General features: G+C 40.5%; 2 protein-coding genes across 2 annotated transcripts in view; both read right to left on the bottom strand.

Annotated features, from left to right (window-relative positions):
• The window catches only part of C1H1orf105 (chromosome 1 C1orf105 homolog), a 48,198-nt gene extending 37,314 nt beyond the window's left edge, over window positions 1-10,884 (bottom strand). Inside the window, exon 1 of the mRNA XM_023207175.2 lies at window positions 10,666-10,884. Within this exon, the coding sequence (XP_023062943.1) occupies window positions 10,666-10,686 (21 nt within the window). The 5' untranslated portion in view covers window positions 10,687-10,884. The remainder of the gene's footprint in view (window positions 1-10,665) is intronic.
• A 2,229-nt stretch (window positions 10,885-13,113) lies between these two features.
• Window positions 13,114-16,628, bottom strand: part of DNM3 (dynamin 3) — a 566,202-nt gene continuing 562,687 nt past the window's right edge. Inside the window, exon 21 of the mRNA XM_023207167.1 lies at window positions 13,114-13,299. Within this exon, the coding sequence (XP_023062935.1) occupies window positions 13,263-13,299 (37 nt within the window). The 3' untranslated portion in view covers window positions 13,114-13,262. The remainder of the gene's footprint in view (window positions 13,300-16,628) is intronic.

The raw sequence follows: 16,628 nt of genomic DNA, 5'->3' as shown, positions 1-16,628 counted from the left end.
GATCTTCTGGATAATTTGCAGCTTCTATGTCAGCACTTGCTGCTTCAGTTTGCACTTTTATGTTACAGAGATGGCTGCTTTCCTTAAACCTCATGAATCAACCTCTCTTAGTTTCAAACTTTTTTTCTGCAGCTTCCTCTCCTCCCTCAGCCTTTGTTAAATTGAGGAGAGTTAGGGCCTTGTTGTGGATTATGCTTTGGCCTAAGGGAATGTTGTGACTCCTTTAGTCTTTTACACAGACCACTAGTACTTTATCTGTATTAACAATAAGGCTGTTTTAGTTTCGTATCATGAGAGTACCACTTTTAATTTCTTTCAAAAACTTTTTATTTGTATTCACATCTTGGCTAACTGTTTGTGACAAGCGGCCTGGCTTTCAGCCTGTCTTGGCTTTTGACATGCTTTCCTCACTAAGCTTAATCATTTCTACTTTTGATTTAAAATGAGAGATGTGCGACTCTTCCTTTTGCTTGAACAGTTACAAGCCATTTCAGGGTTATTAATTGGCTTAATTTTGATACTGTTGTGTCTCAGGAAATAGGGAGGCCCAAGAAGAGGAAGAAAGACGGAACAGCTGGTCAGTGGGGCAGTCAGAACATACACATTTATCCACTAAGTTTGCCCTCTTATGTGGGTATAATTTGTGGGTACCCCAAAACAATTATAATGGTAACATCAAAGATCACCGGTCACAGATCAGTATAACAGATGTGATAATAAAGTTTGAAATATTATCAGAATTGCCAAAATGTGACACAGGAACACGAAGTGAGCACATGCCAATTGGAACAATGGCACTGACAGACTTGGTTAACACAAGGTTGCCACAAACCTTCAGTTTGTAAAAAATGCTGTATCTGGCTGGGTGCAATGGCTCACACCTGCAATCTCAGCACTTTGGGAGGCTGAGGTGGGAAAACTGCTTGAGCCTAGCAGTTTGAGCCCAGCAGTTTGAGACCAGCCTGGGCAACAAAATGAGACCCACTTCTCTATAAAAAATTTAAAAAATTAACTGGAGGTGGTGGTGAGTGCCTGTGGTCCCAGCTGCATGAGAAGCTAAGGCAGGCGGATCTTGAGCCCAGGAGGTTGAGACTGCTGTGAGCTGTGTTCATATCACTGCACTCCAGCATAGGCAACAGAGCAAGACCCTGTCTCAAAAATAAATAAATAAATAAAGGTTTAAGAAAAATTGCAAATAAAAAAATTCATTAAATGTTCTGTTAAGAAAATGTCAAGCAATCCAGAGCCCTTAACTGCTGCCATCAGGATGGTAAGGCTCAAATGTGGCATGCCTCTTTGGTGGCTGCTGGCACAGGGATTCAGGCCTAGAAAACAATTGGTATAAAGTAGTATGATGGTTGTCTGGGAAGTTACTCGTCACTCAAATTCAGTGACCTAGTCACTCTCTTATATTTAACTCACACTGAAAGGGTGCAAGTAGAATATGAATGATTTAGAGTTTTAGAGAATAGTGTGGTGTATGTGGGAAAGGGGGAAGGTGAGGAGGAAAAGTTTACAGTAGCATTGGAATTAAATCCCAACCTGCCAAATACTTGCCAGCATCAGACACTGTCTGCCCTTCTCCCTCTGCACCCCTTTCTCCCAGCTCTGTTTCTCATCACTCTAAGTTACAGGTAAGGTTGGAGGGTGGCGTGGCAAGTGAGATCAAGGAGAGAGGAATGGGGAGGCAACTTTGCTCACCCTTCCAAAATGGTGGCATGGAAGGGATTAAGAAGAGGTAGAGCTATAGGATGACAGGTGCACTTTATTTTGCGGCATGATGCAGCTGATTTATGACTGGCATGTAACTAGAAGGCATGTGCATCTGGCTGTAGCAACATGCCTGGTGTTCTGTGTGGAGATTGTATTGGTGTCAGTAAACTTTTGAGAAATACTTTGGGCAGCTGGGTTACATTGTGGATTTGATAATTCATACTAAGCATATAGAGGATGCATATCAAGCCATCGTTTACATCCTCTAAGCCAAAGGCTCAAGGACAAGAAAAAGAAAACAAGTCAGCAGAGGGCATCAGTTACACAGCTATACAAAATTTCAAACCCATTGTATTTAAGGAAACAGGGCTGGGACACAGTGCCATCTTGTGGAAGTTATTGATTTCCCTTTTTATAATGAGATGCAATTAGAGTCTTGAAATTCTTGCTGAATTGTGGTTTGTAAGGTCTCCATAAATTCAGGAGGTAAATGGCATACTGGGGTTTGATAAATAATAGCACCTGTATTTTAGAGCACCCAATCCATGCTAGGTAATATGCTATGCTTGTTGTGTGTGTGTGTGTGCGTGTGTGTGTATTTGAATTTACGTCTTACAACGATCCTGTAAGAGGTTTTGTTTCAATTTCACAGTTGAGGAGACTGAGACTCAGAGTGGGTTAAGTATTGCCTAAGGCTATGTTGCCAACTTGCACTAATAGTTTGGTTTTCTTACACAAAGCCTGTGCTTGTACCTGAATGGCACCCAGGACTAAAGGATAATGGTAGGCAGTTGCTTTTAATGCTTTGTCAAATCCCTCATCATTCCCTTTATCCCTTATTCTCTTTCCCCAATATCCAACAATATTCCCCAAAATCCAACAAAATATTTCGTGTCTACATAGGCCTCCCTCTACTCACCTTCTACTGTTCAGATTTTATAATGTGTGGCATCAGGAATTTATTGACAATACATTTTTTTGAGCACTTACTGTATGACAAATACCATTCTGTGTGCTTGGAATATATCTATAAATAAAAAGGACAAAGGTTCTTGATCTCGTAGAGCTTACATTATAGCAGGAGGAGACATATAATAAACATAAATGGAAGACAGTAAGTGCTATGGAAAAAAGAAAAAAGTGGCATAGCATTAAATAAAGAGGTCAGAGTAGGTCTCATGGGAAAGGTAACGTTTTACCAAAGACTTGAAGGAAGTGAGGGAATAATTCAGATTCCCTGGGGAAGAGCATCCCAGTCAGAGGGAAGAGCTGCAGAGGGAAGAGCTGCTACAAAACCTTTGGGCAGGAGAATACCTGGTGTGTGGGGGGAATAGCAAGGAGTGGCTGAAGTGGAGTGAGCAACCGAAGATGTAAGTCATAGAGGTAATGTGGGAAGCTAGATTATGTATGACATTATAAGCTATTAAAAGCTTAGGCTTTTACTGTGAGATGGGAGCCATTGGAGGGTCATGGAGAAAAAGAAGATATGTATTTTGAAAGGCTCATTCTGGTTGCTGTAGGGCAAGAGTAGACACAGGAAGAAGTATTAGGAGGATTTTGCAGTAATCCAAGCAAGGGATAATGGTGGCTCAAAACAGAGGATGGCAGAGGAAGTGGCAGAAAGTAGTCACGTTCTAGATATAATTTGAAAGTAAAGCCAGTGGGGCTACCTGATGTATTAGATGTAGGGTGTGAAAGAAAGAGTTATAAATTAAGGTTTTTCCCCTGAACAAACTGAAATATGGGTATGTCATTAATTGAGATGGGGGCAGAAGGGTGGTAACTGGAGATTTTTGGGAGGAAGATGAGGAGTTTAGTTTGGTGCATGTGGGGTAGGAAATGTCTTGAAGACATTTATATTCCCTGAGTAGGGAATATAGGAAATATGACCTTGGAGTTTGAGAGAGATGTATGAAATTCAATATAAATTTGAGATATATTGGCAATATAAATGATATTCAATGCTGTGAGACTGAATGAGATCACCAAGGAAATGGGTATAGACAGAGAAGAGGACCAAGAACTCCAAAGTAAAATGTTGAGGAGAAGAAGCAGCAAAGAGATTTTGACAGCAAAACCACTGAGGCAAGGGGAAAATCAAGAGAGTTCTGTGTCCTGGAAACCAAGCATTGTATGTGTCTCCAGAGAGCGTGGGTGATCAAATGTGATCAGATAAAAACATGATAAAGCAAGTAAGACAGCTGAAAATTGACCTTTACATTTAAAAGAGCAGGTTTTTGTTGGAGTGCTGGGAATAAAAACCTGTTTGGTGTGGGTTTAAGAGAGAATAGAAGAGAAATTCAGCAGCAAGTACAGACAACTTTATAGTTTTGCTTCAAAGGGGAGCCAGGAAATAGGACAGAAACTAAAAGGGAAAGTGAAGACCAAAAAATGATAGCATGTTTGTACCTTGATTGAAATGAAATGGTAGAGAGTTGATGGTTGATGGTGTGAGAGGGAAGAATTGGTGGGGAAATATTCTGGAATACATAAATGCACAAGTGCAAAGCCTGGCTTTTGACAAGGGCAGGGATGGTTGATCTATGGGAACAAGTGGGAAGATAGAGTACAGATGAATACCAGCATTAGTAAATGGGTAGATGAGGTGATGAGATTCTTTGGGAGTTCTTTTCTGATTGCTTCAATTTTCTCAGGGAAGTTGGAGGCAATGAATCAGCTGAGATTGAGGATGGCGGAGTGAGAGAAAATGTGTGAAACAACTTAGGACAGTGGGAGAGTGAATGAACTAGGGATACTTAGTATAATTGCTTGACAGTATTAAGGGATCACTTGAGTATGGTGGTGATTAATTTAAGGTGAAACCAGTTATCCTGGCTTTGTTCTTTGCTTGTGTGTGTGCTTTCCAGACCATGTACACAGTTACATGGGTGCAAATCAGAGCAGGTAGAGAGTTAGATTTACCTAGAATGGTGGTTTTAACAAATTGAGAGAAGGGCAAGGGAGATAGGTATATATGCATGGGCATGATGATAATGATTGACCATGGAATTTAAGTTGGGTAAGGAGAGCAAACCTTAAGAAGGGTGAAGGACAGAGGGCTGAGGGACAGCATAAAGGTTAATAGATTGGAGATCCAAGAGATTAAAACAATAGAAGTAGGCTAGAAACATAGGATATAGAGAAGAGAGAGTGGGGAAAGACAAGGTTTTAATTTTGGAAATAAGTAGCTGAGATAGAGTGGAGAGCAAGATCATTGCAAGATCTCACTACTTAGCACTCAAGTAGAAGAAAGAAAAAGATCGTTGGAAGAGTGAAGTCAAGAAAATGAGAGGCAGGGTGGGGGTGGATTACCAACAAGCATATGAAAATTCCCAAGAATTAAAACAGGAGTATCACTGGAGGGAGTTACATTGAAACAGTAGCTAAAATCATCAAGAAATAAGGGAGAATGAATTGGGCATTGGTAGTTAAAAGCAACACATAGGGACATATAGGTAGTGCTATAATCTGATGCCATGAGGTTCAAAGCTGGGGGTTTTAGGGAGGAGGAAAGAAGAATTATCTGAAAACAAAATAAAAAATGAGGATAACTACCCCACTTCAGGCTTAGCAGTGTGAGGGCTGTGGGAGACAAACTGCCACCTTTTGAAAAGGATGCAGGGGAGGCAGTGCTTTTAGAGAAACTCTGGTTTGTTAGAGTAAGATTGTGAAGTGCATATCCAGAGAATAGGTTGAAGATATAGGGAATTTTGTTGATCACGGGCAGTGAATTATAGAGGAGACAGTGGAAGGGTTACAGAAGTTTGGGAGAGATGGGAAAACAATAGGAACATGCAGAACTGCATGGAAATTAGTGTGGAGAGTGGCCTAAAAGTCTAGGGGTTCTTGGATGATTGACACAGCCTGGGATAAAAGGTTAATGATATAAGTCCCAGTAAGTGTAAGGCAGATAGCAGTAGTGAGTGTGAGTGGGTAGGTATGGAGGGGTGGATTTTGGGGGCTTCCTCTTCACCTTGAAGGAGATGTGTTCTCAGAGTGTTGGCCTTTTCACATCCTCATGAGCATATTATTGCTCACTAACGGGATTAATGTGCTAATTCTCTGGGTGATGTGCATTTTGACAAGGACCTTTTGGGGATAATGTCACAAACTTCCTCAGAACAGTGCAAACTTGTAATAGCGAGCAGTATCATTGTAGTGCTCTAACAATTTTGATTTTGGGCAAAGTGATCAGAGCTTAGGTGACAGCCAGAGTTTGACCAACATTCTGTGGAAGGTCGGGCCTGATAAGGTATACTCCTTTGGCCACCAAGAGGGCTCAGGAGAGCTCAGCTGCAGGGGAGAGGCAGATTAGAAACAGCTGAAGGCTTGTTGGGCATGCTAGCTTAGACCATGCCTATAGTTTCTGCTTTAGTTTTCCTTTTGTAACTCACAGATGCCATCAGTGTTGGTTTGTTTAACTTGGCAAACAATAACTATCATCGAAAAATTAAAACGCCATTTTCCCCCAGGTATATTACTATGATTAATGAGATAATTTCCCCAGTGGCGTAGTCAGGAAGCAGCCATTTCCCAATTGGTTGGCATGTGCTCAGCACCACAAGTCTGGCAACAGTATTTGGTGCTGCCTCCTTATGCCCATCAGGTAATGCAGGGGTAAAAGTACCCAAGGAAAGGGCTTAGAAAGACAAATGGCCTTTTCTGCCACCAAATGGCACCAACTGGCATTGAGAATCAAGTAACATACAGTATGAGCCTAAGGTCTTCTGTCCTAAACAGACTAGCTCTGTAATTCTTTGACCATAATACTATTAGGATGATAGAACAAATTGATTTTACTAATGCTGAGGTCCCTCAGGTTCCCATGAAATGTGGTTCAAGACGAGCTGCTCCTACTTTACAAGCTCTATTGGCTCACTGCTTGCCACTCCAGGCTGGCCCTGTGGCCTTGTGCCAGGCCCAAGTGACATTTGGACTGGTTAGTGAGAACACTGTGGGCCTCACACTCTTTTTGAGTTGCAAAATAAATAGATGTTTAAGGCATTGAGCAGATTTTGTGGATGTAGCTAATATTTTTGTCTTTCAAAGAAAAAAAAAAAGAGGCAGAAGGAACCATCTCTTTGGCTCTAACTTGCTCTCCATTGCCTTCTGAATGTACCCTCGGAGATAAGAACAAGGAGACCGGGCACAGTGGCTCACACCTGTAAACCCAGCACTTTGGGAAACTGAGGTGGGCAGATCACTTGAGGTCAGGAGTCTAAGACCAGCCTGGCCCACATTGTGAAACCCCATCTCTACTAAAAATACAAAAATTAGCCGGGTGTGGTGGCAGACATCTCTATTCCCAGCTACTCTGGAGGCTGAGGCATGAGAATCACTTGAACCTGGGAGGCGGAGGTGGCAGTGAGCCGGGATCGTGCCACTGCACTCCAGCCTGGGTGACAGTGAGACTCCATCTCAAAAAATAAAACCAAACAAAAAAAAAAAAAAAAAAAGAGAGAGAAGGGGATATAACTCCTTACAGCCTGAAAGGCTAATTTTTTGATAATGTTATGTGGAACATCAAAATACTTTGTTAGCTGTTCTGAGAGGCAGAACCCACATCACTGACTTCTTGGTTACTGCCTTGCAGATCCTTAAGTCTCTTTGGTCTTCTGGGGCTTCCTTAGGCTTTCCTTATTACCTACTCATGGCTCATGTTCATGAGGTTTATTGAAGATGTGAACTGGGGCTGAAAATTGGGATGTGACATAATGTACGATAAAATTTGATTTGATTAAAAACCGAGTATGGGAGTAGGAGTTTATAGTGTTGACTCATCCAATAGCCTGCCACCTAGTCTGATCTTAATATGTTGACAGTATTTAGATTCAATAGTAACTTGTAGCATCAAAAACAATAACAAAAATATATACAGATGGTCCCTGACATACAATGGTTCAACTTGGAATTATTTTTTTGTCTCCTCTGTATATTTTCAAGCAGCCTGGCTTCAAGCTCACTGATTCTTTCTTCTGCTTGATCAGTTCTGCTAAGAGCCTCTGATGGATACATCCTTCAGTGTATCAATGGCATTTTTCAACTCCAGAATTTCTGCTTGATTCTTTTTAATTATTTCAATTTCTTTGTTAAGTTTATTTGATAGAATTCTGAATACTCCCTTTCTGTGTTATCTTGAATTTTTTTGAATTTCCTCAAAATGGCTATTTTTGAATCCCTTGTCTGAAAGGTCACATATCTCTATCTCTTCAGTATTGGTCACTGATGCCTTATTTAGTTTGTTTGGTAAGGTCATGTTTCCCTGGATAGTCTTGTGCTTGTGGATGCTTGTCAGTGTCTGGTCTGGGCTTGTTTGTACCTGTCCTTCTTGGGAATGTTTTCCAGGTATTTGAAGGGACTTGGGTGTTATGATCTAAGTTTTTGGCCACTGCAGCCATATCTGCATTAAGGGGTACCCCAAGCCCAGTAACGCTGCGGCTCTTGCAGACTCATAGAGGTACCACCTTGGTGGTCCTAGATAATATCCAGAACAATTCTCTGGATTACCAGGCAGAGACTCTTGTTCTCTTCCTTTACTTTTTCCCAAAGAAACAGAGTCTCTCTTTCTGTGCTGAGCTGACTGGAGGTAGGGGAGGGGGGACACAAGCACCCCTGTGGCCACCACTACTGGGACTGCCCTGGGTCAGACATGAAGCCAGCATAGCACTGGGTCTTGCCCAAGGCCCACTGTAACTATTACCTGGCTACTATCTATGTTCGCTCAAGGTCCTAGGGCTCTACAATCAGCAGGTGGCAAAACTAGCAAGGCCGTGTCCTTTCCTTTAGGGGCTCAAGTTCCCCTGGGCCCTGGGTGAATCCAGAGATGCTGTCTAGGAGTCAGGGCCTGGAGTTGGAAACTTTAGAAATCTACCTGATGTTGTATTCTACCGTGGCTGACCTGGCACCCAAACCACCAAAGTCCTTCCCACCCTTTCCTGCCCTTCCCTAGGTAAAGGAGTTTTTCCTCATGTTCAACACCACCACAGGCCCATGAGGGGTACTGCCAGGATACCGCCAATGTTCACTTAAGGCCCAAGGGCTCTTCTGAATGTGTTGGATGTTGCCAGGAAAGTGACTTACGCTTCAGGGCAGTGGGCTCCTCTCTGGCCCAGAATAGGTCTGGAGATGCCATCCAAGAGACAAGGACTAGAATCAGGGACCCAAAGAGCTGGCTTGGTGCTCTTTCTCACTGTGGCTGAGCTGGTACCTAAGCGCAAGACAGAGTCCCCTTTATTCTTCCCTCTGCTTTTCTCAAGCAGAAGTGGTCTCTCCTCATAGCCATCAGACCTGTGAATGTGCTGGGTCACATCTGAAGCCAGTGCATTTCGGAGTCTCACCTGAGGCCCATGGTATGTACTACTTGGCTACTGCTACTGATTTTTCAGGGTCCAAAGGCTCTTTATTCAGCATGTGATGAAATCTGCCAAGACTGGGTTCTTCCCTTCAAGGCAGTGGGTTCCCTTCTGTCCCAGGGTATATCTAGAAATGTCGTCCAAGAGCTAGGGCCTGCAATGTGTGCCTCAGGATTTTGCTCAGTACCCTATCCTACTCTGGCTGAACTGGTATCCAAATTGCAAGACAAAGTCCTTTTCACTCTTCCCTCTTCTCTCCTCAAGCAAAGGAAGGAGTCCCTTTTGGAGCCATAAGCTGTGTTGCCTTGGGTTGGGGGAGGGGTGATGTAAGCACTTACTTAGCCATCCTGGCTGGTGTCTTACTAGATCGTGTGATCCCCAGTCCACTGGCTCAGAGCCCAGCACAGCACTAGGACTTGCCTGGGTATTGCAGTTGTTGTGGCCCAGACAGGCTTTCAAGTTTATTTAGGACCTCAGAGCACTTTAGCCCATGGTGGTGGACGTAGTCGAACCTCAGTTTCTGAAACCTGGGATGGGCGATTCTCCTCTGGCTAGGGGTGGTCTAAATGGTCCCTCCATTGGCAACAGCTAAGTTCTGCCCAGTGTTGGCAGCGCTGAATTCTAGAGTCCCACAATCGCTGTGCCCTCCCTCCAAGTGCACAGATTTTCTCCCCACACTATGTGGCTGCTGCCAGGGGATGGGGGAAGGGTGGTGTCAGCAATTCAAGATTGTCTTTCTTACCTTTTTCAGTACTTCTTTCAGCAACATGAAGTTAAAACCAGGTACTGTGGTCACTTTGTGATCACTGATTTTTGGTTCTTATGAAGGTGCTTTTTTGTTTAGATAGTTGTTAAATTTGGTGTTTGTTCATGGAGAACAATCAGTGGAGGCTTCTGTTTGGCCATCTTGCTCTGCATCCTCCCCAACTTATGATTTTTTAACTTTATCATGGGTTCATCAGGGTATTGCATGCATTTGTGACTTACAATATTTTCAACCCGTGGTGGTTTATTGAGATGTAACCCTATCATAAGTGCACCTGTACTATGGTAATAGAGACAGCTAGTATATCCCTTTAAATAGGAAACATATAGTGGTACAGTGTCATAAGCTCAATGTAATTTATTCAGATTTAGACCCTAGTAATTATAAAAGTCTATACAAGTTTTTTTTTTTTTTTCTTTCTCAGCAATCTTAAATTCCTGTGACTGAATTTCATTGTTTTAAAATGCATTCACAGTTGAAAAGGTTTACTTCTGAATCTTAGGGAACTGCACTAAAGAATCTGGTATCAATTTTCTGAGGATTAAAAAAAATTCGTACTTAATGCTGAGTTATATTAAAGATGTTGGCAAGTACAACATTTTTTTCTAACTATAGGATAAAGAGCATTGAAATGTATCATGCTCCAAACCCATTAAAAGTATCTTCACCTGTAACTGAACATCAGATGTTATTATCTTACTTCCTTTTGGCTTTCAACTTCTAGGCTGTCTGTTGAAACACTCCTCAATGTTTATGTGGCCCCCAAGGCATACAAACATTTTCAGGGAAACCCCATAAGGAAAGAATTGGAAGTTTCATTTATTTTTTTCCTACCTTTAGTTCTCTTTTTTCCATCTTTCAGATCTTTAGATGTTCTGAGTTTTTGTAGCTGGAGACTGGGGAAACCTAGCTCCCTTCACTGTGGCCAGTGGAAGACTGCTGTGGAGAACCTGAATTCAAAGTGTTTTTGTTAGGAGACAAAGTAAACAGGCCAGTTTAAAGTTTCAATACCAGTATGCCTCTTTCTCTACCAACACCTGTGTGATTTAGATCCTGAATCTCATAATTCCATTCAGAATGAAAAGTTCGGTTTCTGATTGGCTGAAATTAGTTCTAGTATTCCTTTCTTTGTTAGAAGTCAAAGTCACCATGTTCTGGAACATTAGCATGTGTTGGGTAAAGTTGATAACAGGATACTAAAACTCAAATAGCTGCTTCAGTACTGAAGTCAGAACAGTTCTACCTGGAAAAACAACCAAATTTTTCTCATATTATAGCACTACATTGTAATTGCTTATTTAGCTATTTTGTAAGCTACTTTTATTCTGTTACTTCTCTGGTACTCCCAGGGTCTAGGACATTATCATGAATTCAAGAAACGTTTGATGCATAAATAAAGGAATGAAAATATATAAGGAATATTATGTTTACTAAGCACAATAGTTTGGCTTTTCCTGACTCCTGAGTTATGATCAACTCTGAAAAAGGGAGTAATTTTTCAACTCTATTAAACATAGTGGGGTGGCGGTGGGGGTAAGAAGAGTTGGGGAAGGGTACATTATTGAAACACAGAAATACTATTTACTAAATACATATTAACAAATCTTAGCATAGTTTAATTTTACTCCAGGCTGCCCCCCTCTCCTCTTCCCCTACCCTCTTTTTTCTTGCCTGTAGAATGTAAGGAAGGGAACACACTTCTTTGTTAAGGAAAACTGAGTAAGGTTGTCATTTCATTCTGTTATGACTGGAGTTTTTCCTTCTCATTGTTCATCAGGTCAATTTAAGTTTTGAACATCTAAACTGTGTAACACTGCATATAAAAATAAGTCCATGTTTAAGACAAAGTAGAAAAGTACCAAACACTTTAAAAAAATGAATTGAAGAAAACCTTGTCTTTGACAACTTCTGTTTTTATTTGGGGAGGCGGTATGAAATCATCTAGGTACATTTTTGTCTATTGGGATGAAGAATGCTATCTTCATCCCATTGATTTATGATTATTAAGATTATTGATTTAAAAATCAAATGCCTGGACTGGAGGGGAAAGAAAGGACAAAAGACTGCATGCTGTGTGCTATTTTGCATCAACTCAATTCCTTTCTGCTATACATGAGCTTCAGTTGATGCCTTGGTCTGCAGCCTTTGAACTTTCTTAGTTACCGGTGCTTTTTAAATGGTGGTCGCTGGACCAGGGATACAATTAAAATAATATAACATGCCACATGAAAATTTTAAACTAAGAAACTGATTTTTCATTTTCAAGTGGGGAATTCAGTCCTTAAAAAAAATTGTGATCCAAAGCGCATTACTAATGAGGACTCTCCCTTTTACAATTGAGGGTTCCTGCCTACATCTTCCTAATACCTCCTTTGCCAGGGCTTGCCTAGGTCAGATGAGAAGTAAATAGAACTGAGGAATGATTTTTTTGACTCTCTTGTCATATAGTTTTCTATCATAATATGCTGAAGGGGAGCACATTCAGAGCTGATCTCATTTGAGGACTACTTTTAAGTTCTATTTTAGGCCACACAAATTTTCAAAAAATAAAATTCTGAATTCAATCTTAAACCCTTGGGAAGGCTTCCGATCACATATTTGGTGGAATGTACTATATTTCCTAAATAATAAACATTTTATTTGGATACATCTTTGGGATGCTTGTTAAAAAATTATAGATTAAAATTTTAGTGTTAGAATTATGATTTGAGGATAGAGGAATAAAAAGTTCCCTTTTCCTTCAAACTTGTGTGGATTCCATTTTTCTAGTGTTTTACTGACATCATGAAGAGTCTTTCTTCTCAAGGTGGCAACATGTCCTTGCCTTGTACTTTTATTCTGAATGATACGGTTTTTCTCCCTTGAATTTGCCATATAGAATTAATGAGGTTTATGTGTTTTAGCTCTACAGTTTCTTCCATGATCTTACATTTTATCTCCTATAAGAGTGTTTAGAAAAACAATAAAAATAGGAAAAAATATTTTGGTGCAATAATAAGTAAAAATAGGATTCCTGGAGGTGGATTGGAATTATTTAGTCTTCTGTGTCTTTTCTAGACATCCATAAATTTTCTTTTTCTTTTTATTCTTCTATTGGACAGAAATTTCACTTGAAGGTAGATTATTAGTCTAAAAGACCATCTTAAATCACAATACTTTAAGAACTTTTGAATTAAGCTGCTTAGAGGAACACATAATATATTCACCTTACCTTGTTTTAGTTGAAACAAATTCTTTTTTAAATCTAGGTCTTCTTTAAAAGAAGAAACAGAACACACTTCATTTTTATATAGAATAAACTTTGTTTTTATTATAGAAATGGATGAAAAATAAAAGTTTTTATGTACATACAACATATAGTGCAAATGAAAAGCTTTTAAATACCATGGATAGACATGTTGTTGGAAACAAAAGGAGATGAATGATGGGGGTTAGGATGGTCGTCCTGGAACTGCAGGAGGGGGCCGCCTAGTAAAAACAAAACAAAACAAAATAACAAAAAGAAAGACACAGATGCAGAGGAAGAAAACAATGTTTAAATTATAAAATAAACCCAAATAATAGCATGCACAAATAGCTCACGAAAGTCAAATTCAAATCACACCCAAAAACACGCAGACATGCAAAGGAGATGAAAGGACATCACATGGCTAAGTTAGCAGTTCCCAGGACTTTTCCTGGCTACTAGCAATGTTCTAGGTATGAGCAATTTGAGCTCACTCAAAAAGCTTCCTATTTTGCACCATGGAATGATAAATCCATGCACTCTTATTCAGGAGAACTGGGACTAGTCCCCAAGCCAAATACCTTTATAACTTGCATATTTGATTCTCAATCCTGATTTTGGGACACTCAGTTATATCCAAAGATTTCAATGAACGTTGTGAAATCTCCATGGGGGAGAGGGAGTTGACGTAGCCAATGGCAGGTGAAATTTTTTTTTAAGTGAGTTAAATTAGAAGGTGTCAAGGGATCAAATGAGCAATGTAATCACAATGCAGAGAATGCCAGAGGTTGATCTCAGAAAAAAACGATTTGTAAATAAGAATTTGCTCCAGGTGAGTAGTCCTGGTATGTAATAGCCTGGATTCAGGCCTAGGGAAACCAGGAGGCTAGGTCTGGTCCATGGCGACCCCAGGATTTTCTAGGATTTCCCTCTGTCTAAAAGCTAGGTATAACCGTAATTCTGATTTATTCTGAAGTGGGCCAAGGGTAAATGAAATCTGGTCTGCCAGATCTTTCTCCATTTCCCTAGGCTGGCTTGCATTTCATCAGACCTATGGATAATGAAATGAGGGTCCAAGTTGTGCTTCATTTGCCATTAGCCTTTCTTGTGTTCAACAGGGAGATGATTTGTAGCTAGAGAAAATACAGTAAACGCTACATTGCAATGAACAGCTTTGTAAGTAGGAAAACAGCAGGCCAAATAAAGCTTCCCCTCTGGTTTCTGGCAGAAGTCTACACTTTAATTTCCCCTTTCTAACCAAACCATTAATGAACTCAACATTATAGCAAGCTGTAGAATGGTGAGGTTATCTCAAGACCCTCCTCTCTTTGACTTCTTATCTAGGTGTTCAACAACATACTCATCCATCTTATTCTTGTTACACTTCAGTGAGTGGAGCAATAAAGTCTATAAAAAAACAAAAACAAAAATAGAAAAACTTCTTTTTCATTTTCTGTGAGATGTCAGTGGAGCCAAACTGACTGGTCTATTTCTGGGCAGGGGTAAAAAATGATCTTACCTTCCCCAAAGTCCAAAATCAATTTTTCTTCAGTCCAGTTTAAGCTGACTACACTAAAGAGGCCTCCCATCCATTTAAATGATGGAGAACTTGTTATTGGTACCTAACCTTTCAACTTCAGGGCTGGGGCGGGGGCTAGGGGGTCTCCAAGGCTTTAGCTTTAGAGATCCAGGTAATGGGTATCCCTGGTGTTTTCATGAAGAAAGTGTAATTAAATTTCTGTCGAGCTCAATGAGATTTATCACCTGCCCAGAAAACAGAAACTATTTTTGAGTTCTGAAGGGGCTTTAGAACACTTTAATTACCTCAGCAGGGTGGGGAGGTGGGCCATTAAACTGAACAGCAAGTCCACAGTGCTGAAGCGACATTCTGTTAGCATATGCCAAAACACTTTCCTGTTTGAGCTAGTTTGGTGTTCTGATCCAGAAACAGGATCAGAAACGTTATGTCTTGGAATATATTCCACTGACAGCTAGACTGTTTGCTGGAAACATCACGGTGACATTTATATCCTCAGACAGCTTTTTCTTTTCATCCTCACTTTACTGTATCTACCCTTCCTTTCATTGCTGAAAAAGCATTGTTGATGATGATACCATTTACTGGGTCAAAATTAGCTCTATTGAAGATATGGGCAGTTGGGATTTTTGCTCTTTCTTTTGCATAATTTTTATATTACTTATACAGTGCCGAAATGTTTAAAGGCAAGTGATGCAAATATTTGGACTTTTTACATGTAGAGCTACAAAGGTACCTCATACAATTGCCACTCCCATATGAAAGTTGCAGTACTAAATTGGAATACTGAGTTGCTAACAAATTCTTAAGCTCACCATCCTAGTATTCAACATATAAGCAAATTTACCTAATCAAGACTATAATTTTAGGTTATATTTTCTTAAGCATTTTGAAAAATAACTTCAAAGCAGAATGTTTTGGCCAAAACAGGCAAAGGAGATTGGAAAAGCTGTATCTGGAACATGGGTGTAATTTATATATAAAATGCTCAATTATTAACAAGAAAGATGAATTACCCACTTTTTTTTGGCTTTATGTCAATGATGCAATTTGGTCTTATGGTGACATTCCTCTGGCAAGATCTCTGAGGAAGTCTTTCTTACAGCTTTTTTCTTTTCTGTTAAAATCTCACAATAAAGGACAGGTGCAGTGGCTCATGCCTGTAATCCCAACACTTTTGGAAGCTGAGGTGGGCGGATCACTTGAGGTCAGGAGTTCGAGACCAGCCTGGCCAACGTGGTGAAATGCCATCTCTACTAAAAATGCAAAAATTAGCCGGGCATGGTGGCACGTGCCTGTAATCCTAGCTACCGGGGAGGCTGAGGCATGATAATCACTTGAACTTGGGAGGCGGAGGTTGCAGTGAGCCAAGATCACACCACTGCATTGCAGCCTGGGCAACAGAGCAAGACTCTGTCAAAAAAAAAAAAAAAAAAAAAAAAAAAGCAATAGGAATAGGTATTCTTCAATATTCTTCTCTGATGATTAATCTTAAATCAACCTGGATCCCTTCCTTCACAATAATATCATGGAAGTAATTTAAAGAATCTCTTTTTTGGAGAGTCAGAGAGAAAAGGTAAGGTATAAAATTATCTGAATCCTACGTAAGTCTGTCATTAAGACTGAATGCATGTATGCCTCTAAACTGCTTTTGTGCCGCCTGTTCCAATGTGACTTTCCTCCTTAAGAGTCAGATACTGCTTTGACAAAGTACCAGAGCTCCAGATGAATTACCCTTAGTTGAGAGCTCTTGTTGCTCTTACATTTGGTCTTTTTCTTTTTTAAGAGATGGTGGGGTCCCATTCTGCTCCTCAGGCTGGAGTGCAGTGGCACAATCACAGCTCACTGCAGTCTCAAACTCCTGGGCTCAAGTGATCCTCCTGCCTCAGCCTCCCTTGTAGCTGGAACTACAGGCATGAGCCACCATGTCCAGCTAAATAAACTTTTTTTTTTTTTTTTTTAAGAGATGAGGTCTTGCTGTGTTGCCAATCTGGTCTCAAACTCCTGGGTGAACTGATCCTCTTGCCTCAGCCT

The sequence above is a fragment of the Piliocolobus tephrosceles genome, chromosome 1 (assembly GCF_002776525.5).
Source record: "Piliocolobus tephrosceles isolate RC106 chromosome 1, ASM277652v3, whole genome shotgun sequence".
Lineage (NCBI taxonomy): Eukaryota > Metazoa > Chordata > Mammalia > Primates > Cercopithecidae > Piliocolobus > Piliocolobus tephrosceles.
This window is presented reverse-complemented; position numbering and strand designations above follow the sequence as displayed.